The sequence below is a fragment of the Acinonyx jubatus genome, chromosome B2, assembly GCF_027475565.1.
Source record: "Acinonyx jubatus isolate Ajub_Pintada_27869175 chromosome B2, VMU_Ajub_asm_v1.0, whole genome shotgun sequence".
NCBI classification, from domain to species: Eukaryota; Metazoa; Chordata; class Mammalia; order Carnivora; family Felidae; genus Acinonyx; species Acinonyx jubatus.
Window position 1 is genome coordinate 71,135,461 of NC_069385.1, and position 16,080 is coordinate 71,151,540.

Genomic DNA, 16,080 nt, shown 5'->3' on the forward strand with positions numbered 1-16,080 from the left:
GGTATCACCACCGTGCTGACCATGTCCACCATCATCACGGGCGTGAACGCCTCCATGCCCCGCGTGTCCTACATCAAGGCGGTGGACATCTACCTCTGGGTCAGCTTTGTGTTCGTGTTCCTCTCGGTGCTGGAGTATGCAGCTGTCAACTACCTGACCACGGTGCAGGAGCGGAAGGAGCGGAAGCTCCGGGAGAAGGTGACCTTACCATAAGTAAAGAAAGTGCTCAGGGATAGAGTCTGGTCCGGCTATGGACTGTGAGAAGGTCAGACCTTCTCTGTAGAAGTGGGTAGTGACATCCCATCCTCAACCTTCTCCACCGATTGGTGTGGAGATCAAACAAAATAATGTGTTAACACAGTGCTAATTTTACCCTGGGCTACATATTTCAGTCACTCAAAAATTTATTTAGCACCTACCATACACCAGGAGCTAAGCCAAGTTAACTAAGACATAGGCCCTTTAATCTTGGTGGTGTTCAGTGTTTAGTGCTAAAAATCGATGACAATTCAACACTGTGAAACAATTATTTGTGAACACAGAGGTGTGATAAAAAAACCTTCCAGGGAGGTACATCCTCCATTCTGGGAACTTTCCTTTCATATGTGATCTTGTGCATCTCCCGTCATTTTCCCGATCATCTTCCCTCTCGCCTGGCTTTCCTTTCTTCCCCCTGTCCGCGGTCCCATGGTTATCTCCTCCAGAAAACCAGAACTAAATAAGAGTGAAGTTTCTCCACAATACTACACCTTTCAATCCCCACCTCATCACATCACACACACATAACATTACCAGAAAACATTTTTATCAGGGCTTACATCCGTTTATGATCTCATGGAGAACAGGGCAATTATCTGATCATGAACATTCTCATCGGTCTCTGATGCAACGTGATGTTTCCTAAGAGTTGCTTTGTAGACTTCAAACAAAAACGGATACCTGCTCTTTTAGAACAACTACAGTGTCACCACCATTATTTTCCCACGCCCTGCCCCTAACTGGGAATAAAAGAAACTAGAAACGGCAACCCTGTCCACTATTGCAGTTTCTTGTGAAGGGCTTCCGAGAGATGAAGCTGAGCTGGCATCCCAGTGTGTGTTTGCTGTGTTCACAGCTTCCCTGCACCTGTGGAATACCCCAGCCACGCGGGGTCATGCTGGATGGCAGCTACAGTGACGGGGAGGTTAACGACCTAGGCAACTACACGCCGGAGAATGGAGAGAAGCCGGACAAGATGATGGTGCAGCTGACCTTGGCCTCAGAGAGGAGCTCCCCCCAGAGGAAAAGTCAGAGAAGCAGCTATGTGAGCATGAGGATCGACACACATGCCATTGATAAATACTCCAGGATAATTTTTCCAGCAGCATATATTTTATTCAATTTAATATACTGGTCTATTTTCTCATAAACACCTGTAACTCTATACATTTCACATTCTTCTGTATGTACCACAGAAATACCTGTACGATGAGAGTAATTTAAGGTTATGATGAAATTAAAGTTCCCACTACCCACTCTTCTCCAGCTTTCCAAAACGACATTGACAAGACACTTACTGGTTTAATCTGCACTTAATAACCATCTATTGTGTCCACAGAATTATACACGGTGCTGCAGGAATTGGACACCTGTAGCAACTGGGGATAGTTGTTACCGGGATTCCCTGGAAAAGCACACTGCCAGCATTGTGGGCACCCTGTAGTCAACCTCTTTTAGACCCTAGGTGCTTATTCACATGAATGATGCCCTTTATGTGCACGTCACTATATTCTCTGGGACTAGGTGGAATTGGGAAGCACCTAAAGATCACCTGCATGGAACATACATGCACCTAAATCCCTGCTTTGGCCAAAATTGATGCTTCACTTTATAGCCTATTACCTATTTTTCAATATTTATTGAAATGCATGTTTATTTTAATGCAAGGCAATAATAGTATTTCTATTTTTGTTTGTGTCTCATGGTTCATGAGGTTTCACCTCTCTGAAGCAAAGCTCTTTAGATTGATACAATGGCTTCTGATTTGGTGGGGAATTTCTCTGGTAGGGAAATTTTAAAGAAGAGGGTCTATGCATGCATTTTGTCAGTTCTGTCATAGAAATAACTAGCCTAGAAAATTTCTGTTAAGTGTTCCTGTTTCATAATCACTGCTTCGTGTATCTCCACCTTGGAGCATGTCCCAGTTCAAAGTGAAGTCCTTTCTCAGTAGTGTGATATCTTCACTGAGGAACTCAGGAATAGACAGATTTTTTTCTACATAAACATTTCAAGAAAATGCATAATTTGAGACAACCTATAACTCATTAGGATGAGAAATGCCCACATAGATTCTGAAGAAAAAAAGAACACCAGAAAGAAAAAGAAATGGGAAGACATCACTGGACATCTCCATTTGACCTCAATGAATACCAGCATTTTCTATGAACCAGTAAACAATGGCCACCTCTTGCCAGAGCATGGGATAAAGAAGAGGGTTCTAATTTGATGTATTATTTAAACAAATAAGTTACTCAGACTAGGTATCTACAGGATCAACACCCACCAAACTTATCCGAACAGCATTTGTTTAAAATTCACTTTAATAAAGTAAATTCTATACACAATAATGTCATTGTATTTCCAAAATTAATTGGACTGAGCATCCATACTACATATTTCTTCATATTAGAGCTATACTTCATTCTAATCTGAAAATGAAACCATATTTGCACAAATTCTACTTACAAGGTAATCTTCCATTTCCCCCAATGAAAACTCACGAAAACAAAGGGTTTTTTTTGGCAAACTCAAGATACTTAAAGGGATATAAATGAAATAGCTAAACATTAGCTTTTAGTATTTAAAAAAATTTTGGGGTGGGCGCCTGGATGGCTCAGTCAGTTAAGTGTCTTGACTCTTGATTTCAGCTCAGGTCATGATCTCATGGTGGTGAGATTCAGCCCTGCATCTGGTTCTGTGCTGAGCATGGAACCTTCTTGGGATTCTCTTCCTCTCCTTCTCCCTGCTCCCCCTCTCATGCTCGGTCTCTCTCAAAATAAATAAACATTAAAAAAAATTTAAACATTGTTTTTTTTTCATGCTTATTTTCTGAAACAATTTCAATCAAACTCTTCACAAACATCTTTGTCACTCACTTCTTCCTCATGACCAGGGCCACTCTGAGTCATCTTGCAAGGTTTCCAGGCCACATGATCTGATTTTCCACCTACTTTGCTTGGGAAACTCATATATGATGCTGTGTTAGCTGCTCAGGCCACCACAACAGGTGGCTTAAACAACAAAAATTTATTTTCTCTTAGTTCTGGAGGCTGGACGTCCAAAATCAAGGTGTTGGCGGGTTGGGTTTTTCCTGAAGTCTCCCTCTTTGGCTTGCAGATGATGGCGACTTTTTGCTGTGTCCTAGCATGGCCTTTTTCTCTGAGCTCATGCACACTGGTGCCCTGATGTCCCTTCTTTCCTTTTCTTTTTTTTCTTTTCTCTTTTCTTTTTCTTTTCCTTCCTTCCTCTTTCTTTCTTTCTTTCTTTCTTTCTTTCTTTCTTTCTTTCTTTCTCTCTTTCTTTCTTTCCTCTTTTAATTTTAGAGAGAGCATGAGATGGGGAGAGGGAAAGAAAGAGAGAGAATCCCAAGCAGACTCCACACTCAGTGAAGAGTCCAATGCAGGGCTCAATCCCATGACCCTAGGATCATGGGCTGAGCCAAAATCAAGAGTCAGATGCTCAACCGACTGAACCACCCAGACACCCCCCTGACATTTCTAAGAGTAGCATTAACACTGGGGAAAAACCACTGGAGCAAGAAAACAGGTTCGGGCAACAAATATAAATATAATCTTAATTTTTTTGTTGCTGCAACATAGAATTTAGGTGAATGTAATTCTAAAACATTGTCCCTAAAAATGATGGATTCCAAAGAAGTGGAAATTTTTGTAGGGTGAGTGGTCAATGGAGTTATTTGATAAGGATTAAATAAAGAGACATGGAAATTGCTTTAGGAAATTTACTGGCCACAATAGCAGGATTTCTTTTACACAAAGGCCAAGTTTTAAATCTCATTCAGCCATGTTTTAACAAGGTTCCACTTGTAATTTTCCAGTAGGTTTCTTTCTCTTAGACCTTCTATTGGAAAGCAATCAACTTTAGTATTGCCCAATTTAATGATATGCCTAGAAAAATAGTTCAAGCATGAGGAGAGAAGAAAAAAATCTCTGAAAATTTCTCAATCTTCACCCAAAATTGGCACCGTTTTCTCATGTTGTACATCTGCACACAACTATCCTTACTTGAAAATCAATTTTAGAGTTCTGGCTTCTCCCCAAAATACCATGACTACAATTTAATATGAACCTGGCTGCATAGTTACTGGCTTTGCCATTTCAGATTGTTAACAATTTTTGCAAAATTGCCTTCAGCTATGAAATACAGCATAATTATACTCAAAATATGTCCGGTGATTTACCTAAAAACTGAAGATTTAAGGTGAGAAGAAAAGCTAGTAAAAACAAGCTAAAAGGGGCCAGCCAGATGCCTGCGGATGGATATTCCCCTCGCATACTTTCAATTTCTGTAATCTTGTTTGCCTCCTGTGTCCACCAATTGCCCAGATGGCACCAATGATAAGGGCCCCCTCCCCTTTTTCTCTTGTCTCTCAACCCCCTACCATCCCAGCCATAAAAGGAGGCCGATGCCAAGGTTCGGGGCTCAGCCTTTGGAGGTGACTCCGCTGGGCCAGCACCAGTGCACAACAGTCTTTTCTAATTCCCCGAGTGTGTGTGGCTTGTCTCTTCCTGGGCGCTGAGTACTTGCTGTAACAATGGTACAGCTTTACAACTATTTTTCCACTTGGTAATACTGTCCCATAATACAATTTAACTACCATGGCATTCAGGTGAAATGTTGGGGTTCAGGAACGAATGGTCAAGAAAAAATTCTTGGGACATCTTCGATGCAAAAAAAACGTGGTTTTATTACAGCATGGGGACAGGACACTTGGGCAGAAAGAGTTGCACTGGGGTTGTGGAGTGACTGATTATATACTTCAAAGTTGGGAGGGGGTTAGGGATAGGGTAAGTCTCTAAGGAATTTGGAAACAAGGTTTCCAGGACCTTGAGGGGTCATTTACTGTCTAGTAAAACCTTAGTCATGAGACCCTTCAGATGTATATCAGTGGAACATATGTTTAGAGGATGATTGCTAACAAATTATATTGGGGGGAGGGGGTAGAGGTAAAGTAAGTTTCCAAAGGGATTTTTGCATGTTGAAGACTTACAGGATCCTGGAGGTCCGGCTAATGTCAAGCTAAGGTTGCCTTTTGCCTCTAGCAAAGTATTAACATCAAGGGAGTTGAGCTTCTAGAGGAAGATCACTCTGGCTGTCTCAAGTACTTGTCAATGGGCTGTAAGTTGTAAGTTTTTGTTTTTGTTTTTTTCTTTTTTGCCTTTGTCCTCCACATCAGCATTCCTCAAGTTGGACTTCTACTCTGGGGTATTCACTGCATCTATTTTTTTTTTTTATGTTTATTTTTTAAAGAGCGAGTGAGCTAGGGGAGGGGCAGAGAGGGAGACACAGAATCCGAAGCAGGCTCCAGGCTCTGTGCTGTCAGCACAGAGCCCAACGTGGGGCTCTAACTCACCAACCGCGAGATCATCACCTGAGCCGAAGTAGGAGCCAACTAGCCACCCACGTGTCCCGCTGCATCTATTTTTACTTAGGATAAAAATACAATTTGATTCTTGCAACTCAAATATCTCCAGAGCAGTAGTGGCATCACCTAGGAACATGTTCGGAAAGAAAGGATCTCAGTACCTGCCTTACACCTACTCAATTAGAACCTGTATTCTAACATGATCCCTAAGGTGATTTCGGTTGGGCAACCCAGCAGCCCAGACGGTGATAGAAGTGAAAGAATTTGCCCAGGGAGAACAAAAGAGAAGTTTACTGAATACACTGCAAGGGAGCAGCAGGCAGGACAGCAAAGGAGAGACTGTCTGCCAGGAGGCAGTGGTGAGGGGCACAGTTACATAGAGTAAGGGGACATACGGGATTTTCTTTTTTGGCAATCTTGGAAACTGTGCCTGGCTGTTAGCAGCCCATTAGGGCCAACGGCTATTTTGAGGTGGGTCACTTAATGAGCCTGTTTGTATTCAGCTCTGTGGGCTGAATACAAACTCTGTATTCATTCACTGTGGGCCCTTTTATCTTGCTCAGGTTCCCATTGCTCAAGCCTTTGCCTAAGAGTGGCCTCCACAATTCATATGTACATTCAAGTTATCAATGCATTGAACTAGGATCACATAACCACACATCTTTTATTTTCATTCACAGGAAGTGACAGAAGAGCTGCATTCAGACATTCAACAACTCAATATTGAGTGCTTACTATGCGTGCCAAGCACTGTGTTAGGAGTTCTGGCTGATTTGTTGATCCTAAACAAGTTGGTCAAGTACCCCTGCCCCTAAAGTCTACAGCCCTCCAACACCAAACCCAGCTTAAAAAACACAAATGCCTTTATAAAATGGGAAGAAATGTTTGTCCTGGAATCTTTAAAAAAATATTTCTCCACCACAAACCTCAGCTGACTTAAAAAAATTTTTTTTTAATTCTAAGGGAGTATGAATCTCAAGTTACTTGGGATCTAAATGCAGATTTGGGAGGTGAATTTCCTCCCTTTTCCTTGAGGGGAGGGGCGGAGGGAGAGGGGAATATTGTAAAGTTCAAATTATAAAAAGCAGAAAAAACTCATAATCCTATACATCTTTATATAGTTGCCATCAATTTTACATATAAATCGATTTGGGTTCTTTTCCAGGACATAGCATCACCATTTTCCTACTAAAAACTCTTTATATTTTGCAGCCATTAAAATCATTGTATATTTTAAATATACAAGGCAATCTTTCCCCTAATATTGGATAAAATACTGTGGTGAATACTTTTAGACATCTATTCTGGTCCTACTCTGGACTATTTCCTTACATTAACAATAAATGTCTGGAATGGATGTTGATTTGAGATCAATATTCTTCATTATGTTATAGTAGTGTGATTCTAGGCTCCTAGCTTTCTATGGCTTTAAAAATCACAAATGGGATTAAACTATACCTTAGTGGTATTTGATAATATGGGTAATATGGAATGCACTCATACTAGCTTAAGAAAGAAATAGAAGAATACCGAAGAATCTCACAGATAAAAAGTAAACAGAAGTACAGCTGAACCTGCTGAAAACAGGAGAGATGTCAGACAGCTTTTCTTTTTAGGCAGTACAGTAGCTTTCTCACTTTTCTGGGTGATTGCTGTCTTTGCTATTAAGATTGTCCTCAGTATATACATGACATTCAGCTCCAGAGTTATTGTCTTTAAAATTACAGTGCTCATCATCATCTGAATGATGCACCTACCCCATTCTGAATTCCCAGGATACCTATAGGATTCAAGTTATCTCCCCACCCATATCAGAATTCCATTTCAGGGGCACCTGGGTGGCTCTGGCTGTCGAGCATCAACTCTTGATTTCGGCTCAGGTCACGATCTCGCGGTGGTGAGACTGAGCCCCACATTGGGCTCTGCATTGTCAGCTTCCAGCCTGCTTGGGATTCTCTCTCCTTCTCTCTGCTCTTCCCTACCTTGCACGTGTGCTCTCTCAAAATAAATATTTAAAAAAACAATTTTTTTTTTTTAAGGTTTACTCATTTTTCAGAGACAGACAGAGTGTGAGGCAGGGAGGGGCAGAGAGAGAGGGAGACACAGAATCTGAAGCAAACTCCAGGCTCTGAGATGTTAGCACAAAGCCTGACGCAGGGCTTGAACCCACAGACCCGTGAGATCATGACCTGAGCTGAAGTCGGACGCTTAACCAACTGAGCCACCGAGGTGCCCCCAAAATCAATATTTTTTTAAAAAGACAATAAATATGGTTGTGACAAATCAAGGTGAGGACAGAAAAGTTTTGTTACTGAAATTATGTTGTAATCTTAAAATAAGAAATCTGCGCTTTGTGAATTAATTCAGATCTAAACTTTTGTTAATTCTTTTCCCCTTTGATTTCCTAAATTCATTTTTGGCCAGTCTTGGATCAATAGAGAAAAGAAATCATATTTAGGCCAGGAGAACTCAGTAAGTGACAGAGGGTAGAAGAGTGTAGACAGCAAGATGCAGTTACTCAGTCAAGCAGGGGTCTGTGTCAAGCAATAACACAAACAGTAAAGGGTATTGCAGCTACAAGATATTGCCAGGACAAGCAACAACTGACACCCCAAAACTGTTAACAAGCAGAAGCAGAGGAGGTCTGCAGGGCCCAAGACCCATTAAATTCCTTTAAAAGGGGGGAGGGGTTTGCAACAAACTGTCCTGCTCTTCAGACATGACCCCTCTGGTCTGACCACTTAAAGAAGGCAGTCACCGAAGGCCCTGGCCAACTGATACCTGAACAAAAATGAGCCCCTTCACCGCTTGAACATAAGTAGGTGCCAAGAGCTGACCTGAACTGGACCAAGGCCTTATCTCAACTGTATGCCCACCAACTGACTTTGTGTTGGGATCGTTTCCTCCTCTCATTTGTTGTGTGCCTTTGTCATGCTCTGCTCTGTGTGCTGTGAAAGAAACCAAGTTAATCACATGGTGAAATGTCATTGAGTTTTGAATTCTGAATCTGCTTTATAATTATGATTAGCTTTGCTTTATGATTGAATCAAGCTGACACTGTGGAAAGACATAACTCATGTGTGCGCCTTCATAGCATGCTCTTGACAAAATGGCAACATTGGAGGCTGGGGAACATGGAGTAAAATCTGATTGGAGATGGTTGCAATCTCTTTCTGCCAGGGATTTTCTATCATAAGCTCTTTAAATGTAGATAGATAGATAGATAGATAGATAGATAGATAGATAGATAGATAAATTTTTTTTCTCTCTTAACACACAACCGACGTTAAGTGGGTTTTGTGACTTGGGAGGTATGGTTCTCCTACCACAATACATGATCTGCTTGTGAGGAATGTGTCAGGTCAGATGACAGAGTATGGAGGAAGTGATCATTAATCCTGAGTCCATATCATTTACAGGCAGTAATGCTTAGATTTAGGTTTGGTATTCCTTGAATAAATTAAGCTCAAAGGGGAAAACATGAAGTTTTTGAACTGCTTTTCATTCTCTTGAGCTAAACAAAATACTTCATCAGACATTAATGACATCACAAATAGATAAAATTCAAGCTCTCTAAAGTAATTTATTGTTCTCAGGGGGGCAATGTCTACTTAGTATTTGACCTAAACAAGATTCTTGTCTATTTAAGACCCTGACCTTACATTTCTTTCTATTTTATATCTCTGAGGTTTATTTTTTAAGGTGATTTAATACTTTGATCCACTGAACTAACCAAAGCTAATCTTACCTTTCAATCATTGGAAAAAAGGATTGGACTCTATTTTGAAAGACAGCCTAAATTTTTCTCATATGAAGACACTTGTAATTTTTTTCTCTGAGGCACTTGTTCTTCAGCCATCAGTAAGAATCTAAAAACCTGTTCCATTGCATCTTAGTTATTACATGAATTACTTTGTATTAAAGTTGAAAAAAAATTTTTTTAGTACCTTTTTTTTTTTTCTAAGTTTATTTTTGAGAGACAGAGGGAGCACACAAGCAGGGGGAGGGGCAGAGAGAGAGGGAAACTGAGAATCCCAAGCAGGCTCCATGCTGTCAGCACAGAGCCGAACTCGGGGCTTGACCCCGTGAACCGTAAGATCATGACCTGAGATGAAATCAAGGGGCAGATGCTTAACCAACTGAGCCAGCCAGGTGCCCTGAAAATCCTTTTTAAAGAAACTTTAATGCTATAATCATGTATCACTTATCACATACAATTTGCACTGGCATTTTTCAGTTTCTGAGACTAGTGACACATTCATTTTTAAACAACAGAACTTAAAAGAATTATATTTTATGAATCAATTATATGAATAATATGGCTTTAAGTTTATTTATTTTGAGAGAGAGACAGCGAGCATGAGCACAAACAGGGGACGGGCAGAGAAAGAGAATCCCAAGCAGGCTTCACACTGTCAGCACAGAGCACAGCGCAAGGCTTGAACTCACGAACCATGAGATCGTGACCTGAGCTGAAACCAAGTCGGATGCTTAACTGACTGAGCCACCCAGGCGCCCCTAGTTTTTTACCTTAGGTAAACTCCATACCACACGTGGGGCTTGAATTCTCAACCCTGAGACCAAGAGTTGCAGGCTGTACTGACTGAGTCAGCCAAGTGCCCCAACATTTATCATTTAAAAGCAAGTCATCACCTGTAAAACTGAGGAAGAGAATAATGTATCACGATTTATTTGGGTAACTACTTTAACTTCATGTATTTTATTTCTCTGTATATACACTGAAAAAACCACAAGATGATGGCTATTAAACATATTTATTATCACTTTAGATTTTTTTCATACACACTTTCGTATGTACATATTGAAATTACAAAAACTACTATCACCTGATGGTAGTAGAGACCGCTGATTTGAAAATATTAACTTGATACATATCAAAATGCATCATCCTCAACTACACCAATGAACTGCAAAATGCCTGATGTAAAAAAGATAAAGTAATGCATCATAACTTATAGTCTTATAAAGCGTTGCTAGCACAAAGATACCGGATTTATTTTACAATGAACATTTATTTTTGATAGTTTCAAGGCTAGTATGCTATGTAGGACATTTTCCAGAAGACTAAAGAGATGCTTCAGGTAAAAACTAAGAAACGTATAAAAAACAACTATCAGAAAGGTTAAAAAAAAAAAAGTATTAGGTAATCATTCTTTTTAAAAAAAGACTTTTAATATCAATTTCTTCTATCCAAACAAACTGACACAACTCAGGTATTTTTATTTTTTTATTTACTAATTTTTTTTTTTGACTCAGGTATTTTTTTCCTCAAAAATTTCCAAGATAGTAGCTTTCGGATGATTTCCTTTCAGATGAAGTAAATCTTATGAGGACTCACCACCAACCACTAGTTTTTTCAGGCGTAAGTTTATTCTTCTCACCACCCTGTGCTTAGAAGTAGGCAGTCCTTGGGGCGCCTGGGTGGCTCAGTCGGTTAAGCAGCCGACTTCAGCTCAGGTCATGATCTTGCGGTCCGTGAGTTCGAGCCCCGCGTCGGGCTCTGTGCTGACAGCTCAGAGCCTGGAGCCTGTTTCAGATTCTGTGTCTCCCTCTCTCTGACCCTCCCCCATTCATGCTCTGTCTCTCTCTGTCTCAAAAATAAATAAACATTAAAAAAAATATAAAAAAAAAAGTAGGCAGTCCTCAAGAAATGTTCACTGAACTCAACTGCTGAAATTATAACAGTTAAAATATCAACATAACATATCAACAAATAAATAGGCCTTTGGAAGACTGGGAAATCAAAACACTTTCAGTTTATACACTTTCACAAACACATGAAAATGCTCTAGTTTATGCTAAATGCCCCAGCCCTTTTGAGTGCTACACAAAGAAGCAATTAAAAGGATAAATTTCCTTAGTTCATAAAATATGAAAAGCAGTCCAAAAAGAGACAAGCTAAATATTAGCTATACTCAGTCCTATTATATGGTATATAGCAACTTAGTAATTAACAGTACCACATAATTGTTTTATTCACATTCTGTAGTCAGGCCTGCTTTTAAAGTTAAGTCACTGAAAACATTTTCAGTCTGTAATTAAATTTAAATCATCAAATTGGCTTCTACATTTTAAAGTCTGTTAATTTAACAAAGATGGCTAAAAGTTAATATTGGAGAAAAAGACTTTCATTTCAGGATACAAGCAATGAAAGATCATTAAAAAGGCACGTAATAGGGGTGCCTGGGTGGCTTAGTTGGTTAAGCATCCGACTTCAGCTCAGGTCATGATCTCACGGTCTGTGAGTTTCCTCAAAAACAAGACACAAAGTTATAAATTTTAAAAAGTCCTATTCATTTGTTAACCTCCTAAAACCAAGCAATCCTCTTTTATGTATAAAGAGCTCAATATAACCCTTCCTTATCTAAAAGTGACACTGTTCGCCTGTAACCTAGTGCTTCCTTGTTTATCTTCCAAAATCTCTGGAGATTTAATGCATCCTGTGAGAACCAACCAACGATGGTAATTTAAGCCAAGTACAAACGTTTATGAAAATTCAGCACTGTTACTTAGGAAACGTGCCACTGAAGTAGGAGGGTATAGAAAGAGCTTAGTGCCAAAAGGAAAATCTATGTTATGAAGGAAGCAATCTCCTAAATTCAAATGGCATAATGAATACTGGTGATAACTGGTTCCTCTGGAATGAGATTTTGACTTCGGCGTTTATGTATGTATTTATTTATACTTTTTAGTGTAATGTGGCTCAATTAACTCACTGGTATATAAAAAACAGAAAGGGATTTAAAGAATCTGAATTATACTAAATACTATTAAAGTAAAATAATATAAAATGTCAAGGTAAGATCTAGGACTAAAAAAAAAAAAACCCGAAACACCAGGGGCGCCTGGATGGCTCAGTCAGTTAAGCATCTAACACTTGATTTCGGCTCAGGTCATGAACTCACGGTTCATGGGTTTGAGCCCCATGTCAGGCTCTGTGCTGTCATAGAGCCTGCTTGGGATTCTCTCTCTCTCTCAAAATAAATAAACTTTATAAACAACAACAACAACAAACACCATCCTTCTGGATAGACTCTAGAGAATCAGTTCTCAACCTCTTCTGATGTGATAAATCCATGACATGTTCCAATGAATAAATCCGTATTCTGATCAGAGTTTTCAAAAATTGGAAGGAAAATACAGTATTACACTCAGATGGGACGCAAATCTCAGTGGCACATCAGCATTAGTTCCACACTGTGGCTTATGGCAGATAGTGCTGGTGCAGACTATACCTTCACCCCAGCTGCAATACCACACCTCGTTCCCGTTCTCTCATGTGAGAATACTTATCAGAGCGCAAGTGAATCAGTAACAATGGAATTGCTAACCTGAAATTTTCTCTAATTTGTTTTTAAAAAGTAAATCAATCACAAACAAAACACAAAATACTTTGTATGAATAACAATGAACTTGTGACACTTCACAAAAAACAAGAGAATATTAGTGTGTTGGGTTACCTGTTAAAGTTATCGTGGCTTTAGAAGATAAAACTGTGCTCCTTAGAGTACAAGGCTTATAAAAGGAATTTAAAACCTGTAGTTGGGAAATTTATTAAGTTGATAATGAGGAAACTAATTCCATCCATATAAACCGGTGATCTTGGATATACCCAAGTCTCAGCCTGAAGCCTCTGCTGATCCGTCTCTCATCTGTAATAGCGCTATTTGCAGTTACAAATAATCAGACAAAGCATGTCGTGAAGATCCAGTTCTAAAAGCTGATGTGAAGAGCTGGAAGGCTAGCTTGCATAGAGGAGTCTTAAGGCACTGGGGTAGCTGTGTCTCAGAGCGAAGTAAATGCTAAAAGAAACAAACTTCTGAAGTTCCAGAACTCCAAACGAAGACAAACTGCCCATGCATTACAGCGGTCAGCGCCAGGGCACTGCCATCTAAACCCTTTTCTCCATGTTTTCAATTCAAAGGCTGGAAGTTTTATCTTAGGAGAAGATTTGATGATATGATGGAAGTCAAAGACAAACATTCTATTTTACTGTTATATAGGACAAAGACTGGCAAACTTTTTAAAGTAAAGGGCCATTTTGTCGCAATGGAACTGGAGAGTGTTATGCTAAGTGAAATAAGTCACACAGAGAAAGACAGATACCATATGTTTTCACTCTTACGTGGATCCTGAGAAACTTAACAGAAGACCATGGGGGAGGGGAAGGAAAAAAAAAGAGAGGGAGGGAGGCAAACCATAAGAGACTCTTAAAAACTGAGAACAAACTGAGGGCTGATGGGGGGTGGGAGGGAGGGGAGGGTGGGTGATGGGTATTGAGGAGGGCACCTGTTGGGATGAACACTGGGTATTGTATGGAAACCAATTTGACAATAAACTTCATATATTGAAAAAAAAGTAAAATAAAGGGCCAGGTAGTAAATATTTTAAGTTTTAGAGGTCACATGATCTGGTCTTGGTCTCTGATGCTTTTTTTCCCCCTATGATCCCTTAAAAATGTAAGGATTGGGGTGCCAGAGTGGCTCAAGTGGTTGAGCATCCAACTTCAGCTCAGGTCATGATCTCATGGCTCGTGAGTTCAAGCCCCGCGTCAGGCTCTGTGCTGACAGCTCAGAACCAGGGGCTTGCTTCAGATTCTGTGTCCCTCTCTCATTCTCCCCATCCCCCACTGGTGCTCGGTCTCTCTCCCTCTCAAGAATAAACAAATATTAAAAAAAAAAAAAAAAGGTAAGGATTACTTTTAGCATGCTGGCCATATACAATCAGGTGCTTACCAAATGAGGCCATAGCTTGTAGTCCCTTGATATAGAAGAAAAGCAATTCTCAACTACTAACTGTCCCCAAAATTACACCTGTCTTTTTTTTCAATTTTAAATAATCTCAGATCAAAAAGGAACTTAGAGGTTCAAAGGACTGTAGGGATAAGTGATCTAACTTTCCAAGTGGGGACCTCAAGGCTCCTGGTCCTGAGTAACTTGCTTGTGGCAGAAGAGGCCAAACGCTTACTTTTCTCTTTCCCCTTATGTTTTTGGAATACACTCAACTTTGAGGAGTTCCTTTAAAACAAAGTACACTAGAGGTTTTACTACATTCACAGCTTAAAGGATTTGTTTTACTGGGTACTTTTTTCACATTCTTTTACCATGTTCAAGAAACTCACACTAAGAACCAAGAAAAACTTAGAATACTTTTAAATTAATATTGAGAGAGCATGGGGCCTAAGAAGGCTTAGAATTCTGTCCCTTAAACTCAGTAAACTGGACAGGCTGACTTCTGAGCAGAAATCTGAATAGGGCTGCTGGGTAGAGGTGACCAGTTACATGACGCTGACACTCAAAGCAAATGGACATTGCTCCTTTCTCAGTAAGTCCCTCTAGAATATGCTACCAAGCAAACACTTCACAGGAAAAGTCTAACCCTATCTGTCTATATGTTTTCCTAATACAGAAATACAGAATTAGGAATAGCACTTTAATGCCACTTCTCAGAGTTAATTATGTAAAAAAAAAAAAAATTCATTTTCCTTCAAATGGTAAAACTGAAGCTTATTCTTTGTACTGAACTTCTAGTTGTTTCCCACAGCATTTCTGATTAAAATCCTGCTTTTACTATCAATGAAAAGATTCTCTAAGTAAACATAGATATAATCAGATGTTCAAAATGAACTTTTCCTGAATTTAGAATCTGAATTTAAAAATTTTAAATTTTAAAATAATTTTAAAATTATTTTAACATCCTATACCAAAAGAAAGAAAGAAAGAAAGAAAGAAAGAAAGAAAGAAAGATAGAAAGAAAGATAGAAAGAAAGAAAGAAAGAAAGAAAGAAAGAAAGAAAGAAAGAAAGAAAGAAAAAAAATCTTTCATGGATCAATTCTAAATATAAAGTTTGAAATCCCCTGATCTTTTAAAATATAGCTCCACAACATATGAATTTATAAAATATTATCACTGATAAGCCATGGATCATCCAGATTAAGAAATGCCATCGCAAAAGAAATGGAAAAAGAAAAATAAATGCCATTACAGGGGTGCCCAGCTAGCTCAGTCAGAGGAGCGTGCAACTCTTAATCTTGTGGCTTTGTGAGTTTGAGCCCCATGTCGGATGTAGAGATTACTTAAAATCTTAAAAGAGAAGAGAAGAGAAGAGAAGAGAAGAGAAGAGAAGAGAAGAGAAGAGAAGAGAAGAAAAGAAAAGAAAAGAAAAGCCATTACGTATCAGCTCAAACTCAACAACCACATGAGATCAAGAGTTGAACACTCCTCCGAATGAGCCAGCCAGGCGCCCCTGAAATTTTTCATTTTAGATATGAGGTAATGTGTTTTCTCTGCATCATGGATCATGGCCTCCCTCTTCAGGTAAGAGGAATTTGATTCCCTTAAGACTAAAAATTAAGCATGCCCTCCTCCATTATTAAAAAAGATTCAAGAAAAAAATCAGTACTTCTTAATGATCCATA

At 39.4% G+C, this 16,080-nt stretch overlaps 1 protein-coding gene across 2 annotated transcripts in view; it reads left to right on the forward strand.

The window, feature by feature from the left end:
- The window catches only part of GABRR1 (gamma-aminobutyric acid type A receptor subunit rho1), a 38,549-nt gene extending 35,428 nt beyond the window's left edge, over positions 1-3,121 (forward strand). The window contains exons 8-9 of one of the 2 annotated variants that reach the window (XM_053222473.1): positions 2-198; positions 1,115-3,121. In XM_053222473.1, coding sequence (XP_053078448.1) covers positions 2-198; positions 1,115-1,408 — 491 coding nt within the window. In that variant the 3' untranslated portion in view covers positions 1,409-3,121. The remainder of the gene's footprint in view (position 1; positions 199-1,114) is intronic. The other variant, XM_015069539.3, reaches the window with a different exon arrangement.
- The last annotated feature ends 12,959 nt before the right edge of the window (positions 3,122-16,080 follow it).